The sequence below is a fragment of the Fringilla coelebs genome, assembly GCF_963513975.1.
Source record: "Fringilla coelebs genome assembly, chromosome: 20".
NCBI classification, from domain to species: domain Eukaryota; kingdom Metazoa; phylum Chordata; class Aves; order Passeriformes; family Fringillidae; genus Fringilla; species Fringilla coelebs.
In genome coordinates this window covers 6,610,573-6,626,268 of record NC_140046.1, presented here as the reverse complement: position 1 = coordinate 6,626,268, position 15,696 = coordinate 6,610,573, and the positions used below count along the sequence as shown (strand labels likewise).

General features: G+C 42.5%; 1 protein-coding gene across 2 annotated transcripts in view; it reads left to right on the top strand.

Annotated features, from left to right (window-relative positions):
* CUX1 (cut like homeobox 1) overlaps positions 1-15,696 on the top strand; it is a 267,458-nt gene that overhangs the window by 195,577 nt on the left and 56,185 nt on the right. Inside the window, exons 16-20 of one of the 2 annotated variants that reach the window (XM_084219334.1) lie at positions 892-957; positions 2,350-2,451; positions 4,622-5,448; positions 6,845-7,010; positions 7,670-7,726. The exons of the other annotated variant lie outside the window; for it this stretch is intronic. Coding sequence (XP_084075460.1) covers positions 892-957; positions 2,350-2,451; positions 4,622-5,448; positions 6,845-7,010; positions 7,670-7,726 — 1,218 coding nt within the window. The remainder of the gene's footprint in view (positions 1-891; positions 958-2,349; positions 2,452-4,621; positions 5,449-6,844; positions 7,011-7,669; positions 7,727-15,696) is intronic. 2 annotated transcript variants of the gene reach the window in all.

The following is a 15,696-nucleotide window of genomic DNA, read 5'->3' as shown; positions in this document are numbered from 1 at the left end:
GCTTCTCCATCAGGGGCTGTTTGTGCACTGCTGCTGCTGCTGCTCTCACCCAGGTCAGGTGCCAGGTGCAGCAAGTTCAGCTCTGCAGCGCTCAGGCAGGTTCGTATCTGTGCTTGTGCTTTTTTTAGCCACTGGTTGGTGCCTGTCAGCAGGAGTGAGCAGCAGGGACACTCACAGCCCTCACTTGCCAACCCCTCCGTGCCACAGCTCAGCACGGGGCCAAAAGGGTCAGCAGCTACTCGGGGTATCAGCCCTCAGAAATACTTTTATTTGAGGTTATTTACTGAGACCAGGCTTTTGTTGTGTCTTGTGTGATGATGTTTTTTCCCCAAAGTGTTCTGACAAAATAGGGTAGGTGATGCATGAGATGAGTAATTAAAACACAATCCCAGTTTAAAGCAGCTTTGCATATTTAAGGCAGCGATTTTAAGAAGTAACATGCATTTCATTGTGATTCATCTTAAGGCTGAGATTTACATTTAGAGAAACTGAAAAGTTAAGTTGTTTACAGTCAAGAAATATTGGAAAGGACAGGCAGGGTTCTCCTAGATTTTGTTTAATTGGAAGCACACACTGTTAGATTTATAATCTGTTCTTCCTTTTGATGATTGTACTTGAGGGGATTATCTGCCCATCTTTAACCTCTTCATTTTTGGTATCTCTAGACATTTATTTATATCTGTCTAATCTCCTTTCCGAACATAGCTGTAATCTTTATTAACAAATCAGCCAGCCTTGCTTCTTCCCAAGTAGCCAGTTCCTCCTGCTCAGGGGCCCGAGGGGCCAGGAGAGCTCAGGGCCAGGCTGCCAGCTCCTCATGTCACACAGCCCGTGATGTCAGAGCAACCATCCCCTGATTGTTTTGTTCTTACCAAACTTGTTTTTCAACAGAGAATCCAGGCCAGAACCTGAACAGACTATTTCAGGAAGTACCGAAACGAAGAAATGGGTCTGAAGGTACGTCACAGGCAGGTGTTTTTCTTTGCAGTCAATCCCTAGGAAGTGGAGTGTGCTTTAGCTGTGTGTTTCCTTAAAACTGTGCAGTTTGATTCTGGCCTGGAATCTGATAGAAAAACAGACAGTAAGTATAAAACAAACCATGGGTTAGATGAACACTTTGCTTTTTCTAATTCTGCTGCTGCTGTACTAACGTAACCCTGTTTGGATAGTTCTTCCACTCCCATCCCCCCTGCAAAACAGATAGAGAGAGAGAAGTGATGGAAGTGGCTTTAAAAGTCATCAGATCTATTGAAATGCTCTCTTTGCTATTTTTATGGTTTTGGAGGGAGAAAGTTGCACAGTTATAACATCAATTGCATACTGCTTCTGCTCTAGGATTGCTTCTTTCTTCTCATGGGGCTTATGCTGACAAATTCCACTTTAATACACTGCTAAATTAGTGTGATGCTTAGTTCAGTATTATATATGAAAAAGACAACAAGATAAGTGAACATCAGATCCATAAATTACCACTGAACAGGAAGTCTGCACATTTTTGTTATAGATTAGTTCCAGAAATTTTCTTTTAGTGAGAACAGAAAGAAGGAAAAACAAAGGCAGGTACATCAAAAGTCTGTAGTTATTTTGACTCCAGTCACAAATTACCTCAGTTGCTTACAAACAATAATCTCAAAATGGAAAATGCAGTTAAATGCAGTAGCACTCACAGTTTTCCCTCCTTTTCTTCCCCTTAGAGGTTAAAAACAAAAACAAAACAAAAGAAAACAAAACAAAAAAAAAGAAACAAAGCCAAACAACCAAGTATTAGCCCTTAGCTGGAGAGTACTTCAAATGGTATCTGCATTTAAATGACTCTTTCTCTTAATGTATTAACCTCTAGAAAGTTAAAAAGTATTTTTATCTAGTTACTTTTTAATTCTGTTTTGGGCTGAATGTATACTCATCCTACTTTGCCTAGCAGCTGATGCCATTTTTAAGTTAATTCCTGGGCTTATTTTTTTAGCTTTCTTCCTTTTCCCTCCAGTTCTTTTCCCTTCTGTTTCCTCTTCCCCTCCAAAAAAAAAAAAAAAAAAAAAAAAGAAAAAAATCCCAAAAAGAAAAGGAAAAGGAATAGATCTATATATATTACCATAGAAAAGGAATATATGACCACCTAGTTCTTCCTCTGGTGTTCTCACCATTCTGGGGCAGCTAGAGACAGGCACAACGAGGATATTTTGCTTTTATTATGTTAAGTACTTTTTTTGTGTGGTGTAGATGTTGGTAAAGGTCCTGTGCAAGTTGTCCTCAGGTTGTGCTGGCCATGTATCACGTACAGTGTGTGTTTGTGTTACAAAAACAGCCCAATAAGAGTTTTCCTGGTGTCATTAGTTGTGTTTTCCTCCCCAGGTAACATAACCACACGAATCCGAACCGCGGAGTCTGGCTCTGATGAAGCCATCAAATCCATCCTGGAACAAGCCAAAAGGGAGCTGCAAGTACAGAAAACAGGTACAGCCTCATTTTGTCTCTGCCTGCTTTTACTGCAGAATTTAATTAAAACAATTGCCATGAGCTTTCTGGTCAGTTAATTATATTCTTTAAAGATTCAGTGTAGGTTCGAAGAGTTTTTTGGAGATTTTTATTGTTATTTAGGGGAGTTGTTTCTGCCTCTGAGATGTCCTGGCGTGGTGGGGTCTCTGCTCTGCCCTGCTCCCTGTGGGATTTCTGAACACCTTTATCCCTGTGATAAAGAGAGCTCTGAGCTCCTGGCTGCCCTCCAGGCCTGCAGGAGTCACTGAGGTGAACCTAGAGAATCCTTTCTTCTCCCAGTTTGCTCCTTGGAAAGGGAACAGCTCCTGCTTTCTCTTCTGTCTCACTCAGGCCCCAGGGACACAACTGCATGGGAGAAGGGCTGGATGGATTTGTTGGGGTGAAGGTCACTCTCCAGGCAGCAATTACCAGTCCCAGCACCATGGTACATCCTGTGCTCATACAGGCACACTCAGTCCTGACTCTTAGATGACTTTATTTTTGGTTACAGAACGTATTCAGTGAATGAACTGGCAAATCCTAAGCATATTCCCTTTCCCAAAAAATCCCTCCTAGCCTGAGATAAGTCTAATTTCTCATTATATGCTGTCATGTAATTAACATTTCTATCTAGTCCATGGCCCTCTCAGCTTTAAGAGTTCCCAGTAGTGCTGTTGGGCTGAAGTAGAAATTACTGTGCAATACTTCTGTTTCATTTTTCAAAGTAAATACTGGTTTACAGTTTTGGATAGTTGTCTTTCAAATGAAAACTAAGTTAATCTCATGGCAGAGTATAAAACACTAGTTAATATATGATCTAAATAATATGACTTTATGCAGGAAATTATTACATAGAGAAAAATATGGGCTTTGTGCAGGAAACTGCAAGAATGTTACTCAGTAGCATGTTTCATCTGAGAGTCTCAGACTTCTTTTCAAATATTAATTTGGCCTCAAAACTCCCTGTGAAACCAGCAGATAAAATAGCAGAGATAGTCTCACTGTCTTTTTTTCCTATTTCTTAGCTTTTCATGTATTTTACAGTGTGTGACAGGAAGGAATGTAGGGAGACAAATTCAGAAATGCATTCAGATGAGTTTTAGTATTACTGGAGTGATACACAGCGTGTTGGAAATCTTAATTCAGTTTGGGGCCACTCCTTGCAGTGTGGGGTTCCCTGCTCCCTCCTGGTGCCTCACTTTGCCTGTTCTCTGCAGAGCAGCTTTCAGAGGAACTGGTTTCCAAGCACTGGGGACCTCAGTGGAGACTGAAATAGAAGCAGATGCCATTGCAAAGCCTCCTGGCTCTGCAGAGATAATTCCCCACCCACGTTCCAGTCTCTGCTCATCCCCTACTGCTGCAGCACAGCCACCCAAATCCTGGTTCCCCCCTGGAATGCTGCATTTGGGGGTTATCTCTGCTGAAAGCACCTGTGACTCCATCCTAGAGCTTCAGATTAGGGAGAGGGTGATGGCCAGGTGTCAGCCTGGCTCTGGTAGAGCTGTTTATTTCAGTGGTTGGGACCGTGGTACAAGAAAACAGGAAGCAGGAGCATATTTAGTTTGTCAAGTGAAATAGTGATGATCATCTCTTCCTAAAGTTCTGTCTTTGTTGTAACTTGTGTGTTGTGTTTTTGAAGTTAAAAGGTCTCAGCTTATTTATGCTGTAATAGTCTGTCCAGGTGAATGCAGCTGTGTTCAGTTCTGAGTGTGTGTTAAATTCATTTGTGGAGAAAAGAGTGAAGTGAAAGGTTAAATAACTTTGTAAATGCAGCTATAAAATGTTATTGACCATGTGGGGGTGGGGGAAGAAGTAGTGAAGGGTTGATTTTCAAAGGCATTTATTTGAAATTTTTTACAATGGTGGAAGGGCAAGTGATCCCAGACTTGTTCAGCTGAGTCTGTGCGTGCAAACATCCAGCACTTTGGCAACTCTCAAAATTTTCCAGTGAAGGACTTTGGAAATCTTACATTATTTTGAAAAGCTCAAATCTTTGCTTAGTGAAAACTCCTCCCTCCCATCCAGAAATGTATTTCAGCCCCGTTTTGGGTTTTTTCTTTTCCCCTGTCAGGGAAATGTTTACAGTAGCACGTGTTGAATATAAAGCATTTTCCTCTGTTGCATTTAGTCTTTTGGTTGTTTTTCATAGCTGAGCCGGCTCAGCCGCCTTCTGCCTCTAGCAGTGGCAATTCTGATGATGCAATTCGATCCATTCTGCAACAAGCCCGACGGGAAATGGAGGCACAGCAGGCTGCCCTTGAACCTGCCTTAAAAACACCACCTCTATCTCAAGCTGACATTTCTATCCTGTCCCCCAAACTAGTGTCTACACCTGCAATGTCTTCGGTTTCCAGCTATTCTCCTTTGGCCATATCCCTGAAGAAACATTCATCTGTCACTGATTCCAGTATCTCTGCATTGCAGAACCTCTCTGGGCTCAAAAAGGAGCCTCAGGAGGCACCTGTTTTAGAGCTTCATGGAATAAGTGATTCTGCCCAGGGTATGTTGAGGCATGTTAAAAATGAGTTGGGACGTGGTGGTGTTTGGAAGGACCATTGGTGGAATACTGTGCAGCATGAGAGAAGAAATGCAGCTCTTCCTGAAGATATAAAAGTTGAGGAAGCCAGTGGTGGAAAAGAAAAGGTCAGCAATCAGACTAGGCCAGATCGTAGCCAGCTCCAAGGACCGTCTTCTTCCGAGTATTGGAAAGAGTGGCCAAACGCGGAATCTCCGTACTCGCAGAGTTCTGAATTGAGCATGACTGGGGCGAGTCGCAGTGAGACACCACAGAATAGCCCCCTCCCTTCATCCCCTATCGTGTCCTTGTCCAAGCCATCCAAACCTTCGGTTCCTCCACTGACACCCGAGCAGTATGAGATTTATATGTACCAGGAGGTGGATACCATAGAGCTAACGCGGCAGGTCAAGGAAAAGCTAGCAAAGAATGGCATCTGCCAAAGGATCTTTGGGGAAAAGGTAAAGAAGTGGTTCTCTCTTGTTTCACCAGTGTTGTGATTGTGCCCTCTGCTCCTTACACAGCTGCAGAGCCAGAGGGGTCCTATGGAAAAATGGTTTTGCTTCGTGTGTGAAGTATTTCAAAACTTACAAAGCGTTAGTTTCCCTCCTGTAGGAATTGCAAGGGTTTTTATCCAGGGATTGGCTTCAGCCACTTGGAATTAGGAATGGGGCCCCGAGTTTAGAAAACTTGAAAGCTGAAGCAAACGTTGCTGAGACTCAATATTTCATGCTTAATGTAATGAATTCGTGGAATATTTGAGTAATACCATTGTCATGACTGGAGAGTCTTAACTTTGTTATAAGCAAAGATTATGGACACAAGAGCATTTTTCCTCTTTCGTTATTATTTGGAAAGGTGCACAAGGGCATTAAAACAAACACATGGAAAATCCCCTAACTCTCCTTAGTCTGAAGCCAAGAATTCCAAGTCATTGCTAATACCTGGTGCTCAGTACCTCAGTGTGCTCTGAGATGTTTTAGAGCAGTGTTTGACTACAGATAAGGCTCCCTGAAATTCTCACGTTGTGAGCCCTAAGCGCTGAGCACGTGGGATTTTGAGGGTCCCTAACCACCAGAAAACCCCTCCCAGGCTGTAAAAAGTGTTGGACATTTGTTGTTTCTTCTTCCTATAAAGAATTGAATCAATATAAAAATGTAATAGGAGCTGGCATCGCACTATTACCTTCTCACTAAGATGTAAAATGAAAAGTCTGACCTCTCGGGGTCATTAAAGATCCCATGGCAGCTTTCATTAAGTATGATTTTTAACTCTTGTACCTGTACTGAATACCAGGCAAGTAATTGCATTCTGCCTGTCTGAAATTCTCCCCCCTCCCCCCTGCATTCAGCTGTATGCTTAAATATTTACTTATGTGGAGCAGCCGCTGCTACAGGTGAAAACACACATCGTTATAATTCATCCCCCAAAAATCAACCAAATATAGGCCTAGTCTCAAAAGTCCCAATTATTTTTGTTTGAGAACAAAATACATGCCAGTCATTGCCTGTTTCATCTGCCTGTGTGTGCCTGGACTCGGTGTTTTTCCTGTTAAAACTGATGAAACTGTTTGACACAAAATATGAAAAGCATGCAAATCCCTCACCAGGCTGCTGCCACCCATATCCTGCAGGAAAAACCCACCTTCCTTCAGAAGGCAACATGGCAGGAAGAAAAGCATTTCCATCTGAGTATCCACAGAATACAGTTTTTATAATTGTCCAATTTTTACAGCTTTTATAATTGTCCATATACAGACAATTTGAGCAATACAGTAAAGGAAACCAAAATGATTTAAATTCCCCCCGTTTCCACTGCCAGTGTGTTAACGTGCCATTCTTGGTTGCTTCACTTCAGGTATTGGGGCTGTCCCAAGGAAGTGTCAGTGACATGCTCTCCAGGCCAAAGCCATGGAGCAAATTGACCCAAAAAGGCCGAGAACCATTTATTCGTATGCAGCTCTGGTTGAATGGTGAGCTGGGACAGTGTGTCCTGCCCGCACAAGGGCAGCAACAAGGACAAGGTAATTAAAATTCCACTATGTTGTTTGAGTTGAGGAGGAGGAGATTTTTTTTTTTTCTTTTTCTATTTTCTGTATTTTTATTTTTTTTTTAAATTTGCAGTAAGCCAGCCTTGCACCAGTGCTGGTCCAGGAGTTATGGAAGTGGCACCATCCTACCCTGGCAGCCCAGCCAGTCCCTAAGGGGACGTGCTGGGAATGTTTATGAACGTTTCTGTGTAATTGATAAGCAGCAGTTATCAAGTTCCTCATTAGGGTGATATTATCTAGGCATGAATATGACACACAATCCCAAAAATTTTGGCCAAAGAGCTGGAAAATGTTGTGCGCTGTTTCCTAGGGTTGCACAGGGGATTTGGATTGTTCCAGGGAGAATATCGATTGCTGTCTCAGGAGGTGAGCTGGAAAACTGAGCTTTAAAGGGGGAATGCTGGGTTGCAATGACACATTTATTGTGGCTGTCTCTTCCCCTAGTACCTATTGACACAGAAAAGCCAGGCTGGAGCCTGGCCTGGGTGCACCTTTCTGTGCCACGAGTTAACTGAGCAGCGAGCCCTTGCCGAGATCAGCACTTTGCTATTTGTTGAGCCTGCTTACTGTTTAGTTTGTGGTTTGGCATCTCCTTTTATTGTTCCCTGATTTTCCTCTCCTCTCTTATCTAGTCCTTCACTCTGTGACATCATTACAGGATTCCCTACAGCAGGGATGTGCAAGCTCAGGTAATCAGCTGGTTTCAATGATTTGCTCTGAAATAATTCTCTGTGCTTTTGTTGCGTTTGCTTTGATGCTGAGAGGTTTCTCACATTTTGTTGTATCGTACAGGAGTCCCTTCAGTTTTTTTATTAATGCAGTTAATTCTTCCTTCTCTCCTTGTTGCTATGGCAGATGTAGGGAGCACACATATTTAGCTGCATATATTAGGTAAAGAGACTCTGATCTTAGAGATCATTGGCTCTGTAAGGGTTTTTTTTTGCCATAGTTCAGCTTATCAATGTGACATGTGACAATGGCTGTAAAACAAGCCCTTGGTTTGTAATGTGATCCACATACTCCAGCTGCCTCACTTGCTGGTAGGTTTTTTTCCACTCTCCTTTGCACAAAATCTGCTTTGTTAATCCAAAGGTGGGGAACAGACCACGTTACGTCTGTTTCAAGCTTCGTTAAATATTCCCAGCTGACCTTTTTTTTTCCTTCTTTCATTTTCAAAAAATAGAAATAAATAAAAAAGCAGATGCAGCAAAGCTGAGTGTCAGGGAAGTGAGTGGCTGAAGGCTTTAGAGATGGTCACAGGATAGGAGGGAGGCTGGGACAGGAGAGAACAGCTGTGTTCCTGCTGTTAGATACCAAACTCTACCCACACAGCCTCTTACCAATGAAATGCTTCACTGACGTAAAACACTCCAGAAAAATACCCGTGCCCTGCTCTGTGCTTACAGCCAGTGCCCTGTGCTGGAGAACTGCTGCATTTCAGGGCACAGACAGGGAAGGGTTGTGCTCTTCTTCCACCTTTCTGCTATTCTGAAATACTCCCTTTTTTCCGCAGCTCGCTGGCTTTACTCTAAATATCCCAGCTAAAGTGTTTTTTTCTCTCTACTGGGGAAACTATTTTGCATTCTAAAAGATTTTACTAGAAGAAAATTCGTGATGATATTCAGTCCACGTTTTTCTTAAGGAGAACAGTTGAAAATAAATACATAAAAGAAAGAAAAAAAAAATGCCCCCAGTAAAAACAAGCCATGAAAACAAAACCAAAATGGGAGAAAATTATTTGCAATCATAGGGCTATTGTTACTTATAGCCAAGCATTTAGGGAACATGGAAATTTCCTGTGATGGTTCATTAAAAACATGCCATTGAGTACTTTTTTTGTGGCATCAATGCCGTGCGAGAGTGTCACAGTTACAAACGCCTGAGACGGCGTGGAAAATATGAGTAATTAATTGTAGCCATTTTAGGGGGAATTCGAAATCAGAGGAGCTGGGAAATGCTGCATTGTTATTGCTAATCTTCATATTTATGACTAGCTCTAATTATAAAAGATGGAGAGACAAGCCCATAGTATTAAAATCCAGCCACCCTCTGGATTCCCAGGGGGATCGCTGGGAGCTGAAAGTGATTTCCTTCAGGAAGTTCAGTTTTGCTGCTGGGATATTTTGTTCCCTCCCACACTCCCCGTGTCATTTGTCAGTTCCTGCCCTTGAGCTAATATTTTGTGAGGTGACACGTTCCTATCAGCTAATAAAATCATGTTATTGATGATTGTCCTCCTTCATTCCTTAAAGCTGACTTACAAATGAGAAAATGGGCTCGTGCCCTTTTCTACCTCCTCTCGGAGGATTAAAAATAGAATTGTTGTACAAAATGTTCTTTTCTTGGTGCCTTTCTCTATGTGAAGGCATAAGGAAGGTTGTGACACCAGGCAGAAAAAAAGGGCAAAAACCAAGTTATTTGAATGAGGAAGGGCAGTTTGGTAATTTCCTTTTATTAGCAGCTGTTCTGTAATTAAAAATGCAGCAAACAGTTTGGAAAAGGTAATAATAATTATGCATTTGTGAAAGATCCATCACTCCAGGGCAGGGAGAAAAAAAAAAAGAGAGAGAGAGCTCCAATTTTCTGGTCTTCTGAGACGTTTCCCAGGAAAATCAAGGCAGAGAAGGTTGCATACTTGTAATTTTAAAACAGAAATTAATCAGAACAATTTTGAAACGAGGAAAGGTCTGGAGCCTTTTCCATGTAATATAATTGGCTGGGAACTTGTTGAATGCATGAAGGGAAAGAAGTGAAATTAAACTAATACACTCAGTGGCTCCTGAGTGCTTTGCCAAGAAGGTCTTCAGTGTACAGAGTGTCAACATGCATAGTAACGACTCAAACTTTTATTAGCTGGGAGTATTTTCATTACTGTTTGGCTCTATTCTATCAAACTAGCAAGATTTTCTGGATTTCTGGCCCAGTTAGCTACACTTCTAAATCATGAAGTTTTGATTAACACCTCATTCATGAAAATCTCACCTTTTGTCCAGTAATTTTCCATTTTCACGTGTAGACAGATGGGCCTATCAGTGTTTCATACAATGAATGGATAAACATATATATATATTATATGTTTATATATGTGTTGAGATAGCAAAGGGAAGCCAAGCTTGGTTTTCTTCTTTGGAAGCTGTATTCATGAATTTTATAAAAAACAGCCTATACCAAAATGACAACCAGGTATATACCTGTATTTTCTCCCTGTGAGCTTTCCTCAAGGCTTGGTGATTTTGTGCAAGTTTCAGGGAACATGTTTTACACAAAAATGGTGTCTGTACCCTAGGTGGTCAAAAATAGTATTGCTGTGCCTTTTCTAACATTTTTTTTCTGTGTATTTCTTTCCACCTAAATGCTCTAATGCCCTTGGGTAAATCTGCCTTTTTAATGATTTATGTGTCAAAAGCATGGACCAAATCACACGGAAAAAAAAGTTGAATTAGTGTCACCCAACTGCATCAGCATTTTTTCCTGATGAATTTGGCCCTTATTTAGTTGCATTACTGCTGATGGGAGCCGGGGTGGGTTTGAACAGTTGCCATGTGCCAGGAGAAGGCTCAGATATTTCTCTAAATACTTGTACTGTGCACAGCTTTTATTAGTTGGTTTTATTTTGGGGGTTGGTGCTGCGTATCTATAGGAGATTGAGACAGAGTTTCCTTTTTGGTGCCGTTGATTCCATCCGTGGCTGCTCGCAGGAAAGCTGAATTTTTACATTCACTTTTTTCTTTATCCTCTGTGAAGGACATCTACTCTCTCTATACTACATTAAAGGCTTGCAAATACTCAGTGGGAAGAAGACGTGCCTTTTTGGTGTGTGTTTCTGTAAGGGTCGTCTTATGACCTAATGTGGAAATCTTCATTTGCCGATACAGCTGCGGGTGATCTCAGGGGATTTTGAATTTCCCTTTTGTTTGTCTTCCTTTCTGGGTATCATCCATCATTCCTAACCTCATGCTGCTTAGCAATAGTAACACTCATGGGAGTTGAAGAAAGGATTATAGCAGCATAAAATGGGGAGCTAATTAGAGCTTGTTTCAAAATCAGAATCTAGCCTGAGATAATTGCGTATTATCTGGTGATTTAAAAACCCGAGATCTACTGTATTTAGATCAACTCAAATATGCATAAAAGCTTTCTTTTCAAAATAACAACGGGGAGATTACTTCTTATCATCCCTTGGGAACACAAATCAGAAATACCTCAGGATGATTTTGTGTTGTTATCATATTAACAGAGAGATCAGGGTGTGGTGGCAGAGCCAGGTATCCGTTTTATTCTCATTTATGTAATTCAGATTCCTGTACCATTGGCCAGTACAGAAGCTGCTGAGTGGGCAGGTAGTTCATTGTGTGCTGAGTGGATATTCCCATTTTGCTGGTACCAGGAGAATTCTGTCACGTTGGCTGCTCTGGGAGAAACAAAGTAGGGAGAGAGCATGTTTCAGGCTGGCAGCCCAAATGTGGGAACGCCATCCTGATGCACTTCTGGGAACACCTCAGTAGCCTTATGGTGGCAAAGGAGAAGCCCTTACCCCCATCTACCTGTGTTTTATCATCTTTTCTTACATTCTTCTGCTTTCTTTGGGTGGGCAGAGCTGTGCAATGGTGCTCCAGAGAACAGTTGGGATTAGCACAGGGAGAGCTGAATCCTTTCACTGTGACATCACCAAAGTGATTGGTGCAGTGATGCTCACAGGCCTTCCCAAATTGGAGCTGGTTTTTGTTGTTGAATCAAAAAAAAAAAAAAAGAGAGAGAGATGGTTTTGCAGTCATTTGCTGGCATTCCAGGTTAATAAAAATGTATGACATGAAATGTTTGTGGTTAATGTAGTCTGTGAAATGGAAGAGAAGGGAGATCACATGGCTTAGACAGCAGACTGCAGGAATTCCTTGCAGAGATGTTTTGTGTTTGATGACCAATTATTGAGTCTTGGACTTGGGAAAGTTGTGGCCTTTTGTGCTAGGTGCAAATGTGGTTTTAAAAGAGTTACCTTCATGCTTATCCCTGGAGAACCCTGGCACATCCTGGTGAAGTTTCCTCATTCTTTCTGTGTGGTTTGGGATTGGGCTCATGAACATTTGTCCGTGGCTGTGTTGATTGCAAACCATAGGGTTTCAGTTGGCTCCTCATAGGGGCAGCTGTTATAGTCTGTCTGTAATGTGTGTGACCATCTTCTGTGCCACTTCCCTGACATTTGGACCATGAAAAGCTCCCTGGCAGCCTTTCTGGTATCAATAAAACCAGGAGAATCTCTGTCAAGGCACCTCACTGCCACCTGGGAATGCAGCATGAAGTCAGTGCCTCAGGTTGATTCTGAACACAACATTGGCTCTGATTCCTGCCCAGGCTGCCTCCCACAGCCCTGCTCCTTTTCCATCAGTGATGTTTGCAAATAGTATTTGTGGAGAAATTCCTCTCCTGGTTGTATTCTTTTCTGTCCATGGAACCACCCAGTGGTTAAATTTGCAGAAGATGACTCCGTCCTCACTGTGGTCGCAGCTTTGCTGTGAAAAGGGCTAAAGGGCTTTTAGAAGGGCTAAAATAAAACACAAAATCAGGGAGTGAACGCTGTTTTCTAGGCTGATACTCCTTGTGAGTATCAAGGCTGATACTCCTAGGCTGTGAAAAGGGCTAAAGGGCTTTTAGAAGGGCTAAAATAAAACACAAAATCAGGGAGTGAAGGGAGTGAACTCTGCTTTCTAGGCTGATACTCCTTGTGACTCAATTACAATGTTCCTGTTAATACAGCAAAGAGGAGACCTGTGCTGGATTCTGAAGGCAAATTTAATTCACTCCTAAGTGCAGTCGTGGACTCCTAGCATTTGTTTTAGAGAAGTTACCCAGTCAGGTTGCAGCTAGGTTTATTTCTGTAGTTAATTTGGGAATGTGGGTCCTTGACACTCACTCCCCTTTAGTGTGAGATCCCCAAGCAAGGAGTTCAGGTGTGGCTCTGCAGCAGCACTGAGCCAGGCACAGCAATGCCTTATCCTTAAAGTCTTTATTTTCAAAGAGCAGAATTAATAAATGAAGATGTTTTTTAAGCTGTGTGAAAAAAAAAGAAACTTTCCTGACCATTATTGCCTCAGGCTTCTCAGGTAGTTCACAGAGTAGCAGTTAGCATGAGAGCTGCTAAAAAGGGAACATAGTCAGGGAGAGAAACCATGGTCATTGAGTAGTCGAGCTCTGTAAATTCCACTGTTGTTAATTTCATTACTTATTACTTCACTTCATTAATTACCAGCATTTTCCTTCCCCTCTGCATTCGGAGACGCGCAGCCTCCCCTGGGGAGGGACCCACACCCCCTCCCTGCTGCCACTGCAAACCACAGAGGGGCTGGGTGGAAAACGAGGAGCTGAGAGATTGGAAAGGCAAATTCCAGCCTAACTGGAGCAGCACAGACACCCGGAGAGGCCGGGGCTGTGCAGCTCCAGGCAGGGTCAGGAGCCGCAGTGACGGCCGGGCTCTGTCCCCCCTGGGCTGGCAGCTGCACAAGAGCTTGGAAAGGCACTTCTCCAAAGGGAGCAGATGATTTTCTGGTGGGGATAGAAGACTCTGGCAGCTGGCAGAAGTTCATGTTGGGCTTTTGGCTGCTGGTGGTAAAAAGAGGGGGGCTGCAGGTCCAGCCCCGTAGGTGGGGTGGAGATGGCCACTGTACCCTCGGCCCTCCCTGGGCAAAAGCCCAACTGCTGCTCAGCAAATTACCAAATGCTCCTCCACTGGGTGAAAATTATCTTGCTTTCAATTCAAAGAACAGATAATGGGCTATTTTCTTCCCAAAATACTGGGGAAAAGGTGTGTGAGCACCAAATGTGCGGGTTGTTATTTCCATCTTCTAATGGGGATGGAAATCCTCCTCACCCAGCAGCTCTGAAACAGGGAAATAAACAGCCTGTTCTGATTAGAGAATTACATATTGCTTGATAGCAAATCATTCCCAAGATGAAAAAAAAGAATACTACCAGAAAATTAATGTCTTCTAAGTTACTTTCCAGCCTATCCTTTACATTAGGGTGTGAGAGAAACTTAGGAATTTGTCTCACCTCATTTGATGCATGTAGGGATGTAGGGTTTTTTAAGTTGCCAACAACCTTCCTGAGAAACAGCAAGTGAAAGAATCCAGTGATTATTTTAAATCTGATGAGAAATGCAACTTGCATTGAAAACAAAGCAAAGTGGATTTGAGATCAAATTTAAATAAAAGTGAAAAGAGAAAGATAGCCAATTAAAAAGCCAGTGAAAGGAGAAAATACAATTACAACAAGAAATGTAAAAAAGGCCTGATAGTACATGTTCAGTATTTATACTGATATTGCTGATGGCAGATTTTCACAGAGTCACAGAGTGATTTGGGTTGGAAAGGACCTTAAAGCTCATCCAGTCCCACCCCTACCATGGCAGGGACGCCTTCCACTAGCCCAGGGTGCTCCAAGCCCCATCCAGCCTGACCTAGAGCATTTCCAGGGATCCAGGGGCAGCCACAGCTTCTCTGAGCAACCTGTGCCAGGGCCTCAGCACCCTCACAGGGCAGAATTCCTCCCCAGTATCCCATCTCTCCTGCCCTCTGGCAGTGGGAAGCCATTCCCCCGTTGTTCTGTCCCTCCATGCCCTTGTCAAAGCATCCTGCTCTGTTTTCTGGCAGGAGGTGGTCCCTTCTGAGAGCCATCTCCCCTTTCCTTGCTGCTTTCCAAGGGATCCTGGGCTGCTGCTGGGATGGGTTCCCACACCAAGGAGGTGTGAGATTGACCACGGTGTAACCACAGCTGTGGTTAGTGTTTGTTTCTCTGGTTTACCCCTCTGGAACTCAGGTCCTAAAAATAGTGCAAGTTTGAACTGGCAGATGTTTCATTTGTCCTTTATGAGAGGACCAAAATTAGCCTCTCATTTGGCACCTAAATAAAGCAACTTAACTGCCTTTATGCGAACTTTGCAATTACTGTCTATTGAAGTTGCAACATTTTGTTGTGCTTGATGGGGAAGGGCATTATATAAGCAACAGCAGCACCTAAAAAGCCACCAGACCTTGAAAGAGAGAGGACAAATATGAATGAGCACAACTGGGTTTTCTGGAGAGGCTGATTGGGATGACTGGTGGTTTGGTTTTTTTTTTTACTTTTTTTGATTCAAGACAGGTATTTTCCCTAATGAAGGTTTCATTAAATAAAAAGAAAGAAAAAGGTAAAAGTACCTTGGAAATGCTCAGAGAGCTGTCTATTGTAAAGGTAAAAAACATTAATAAAAGGACAGCAATGGTTTCTCTAATTTTCAGAGAAAAATCTGCACAGAATGCCTGAAGCTGGGTTAGCAGTGGGACTCCCCAGGGGCAACAGAAAGATGTTATAATCAATTACCACATCATAACACTGATGTATGATAATTACTGAGTGTTCCTCCTGAGATAGTGCAGCATTTGGCTGGGATGCAGCTCTTTCATGGTCCACTGCCTGATTAATATGCAAATAATAGGCTGATTGCATGATGAATGCAGAAAATGAGTTCGCTGATAACGTGAGCACCGAAGCGGGAAGATGATAAATTACTTTTACTGACTGTCCTACATTAAGTACCCTTTCTCAACAATTTTATCACAAATTAAGTAAAGCAGTATGGAGAGATTATGAGGATGTGTAAAATAATGTACCTTAATAGCTTTTATAA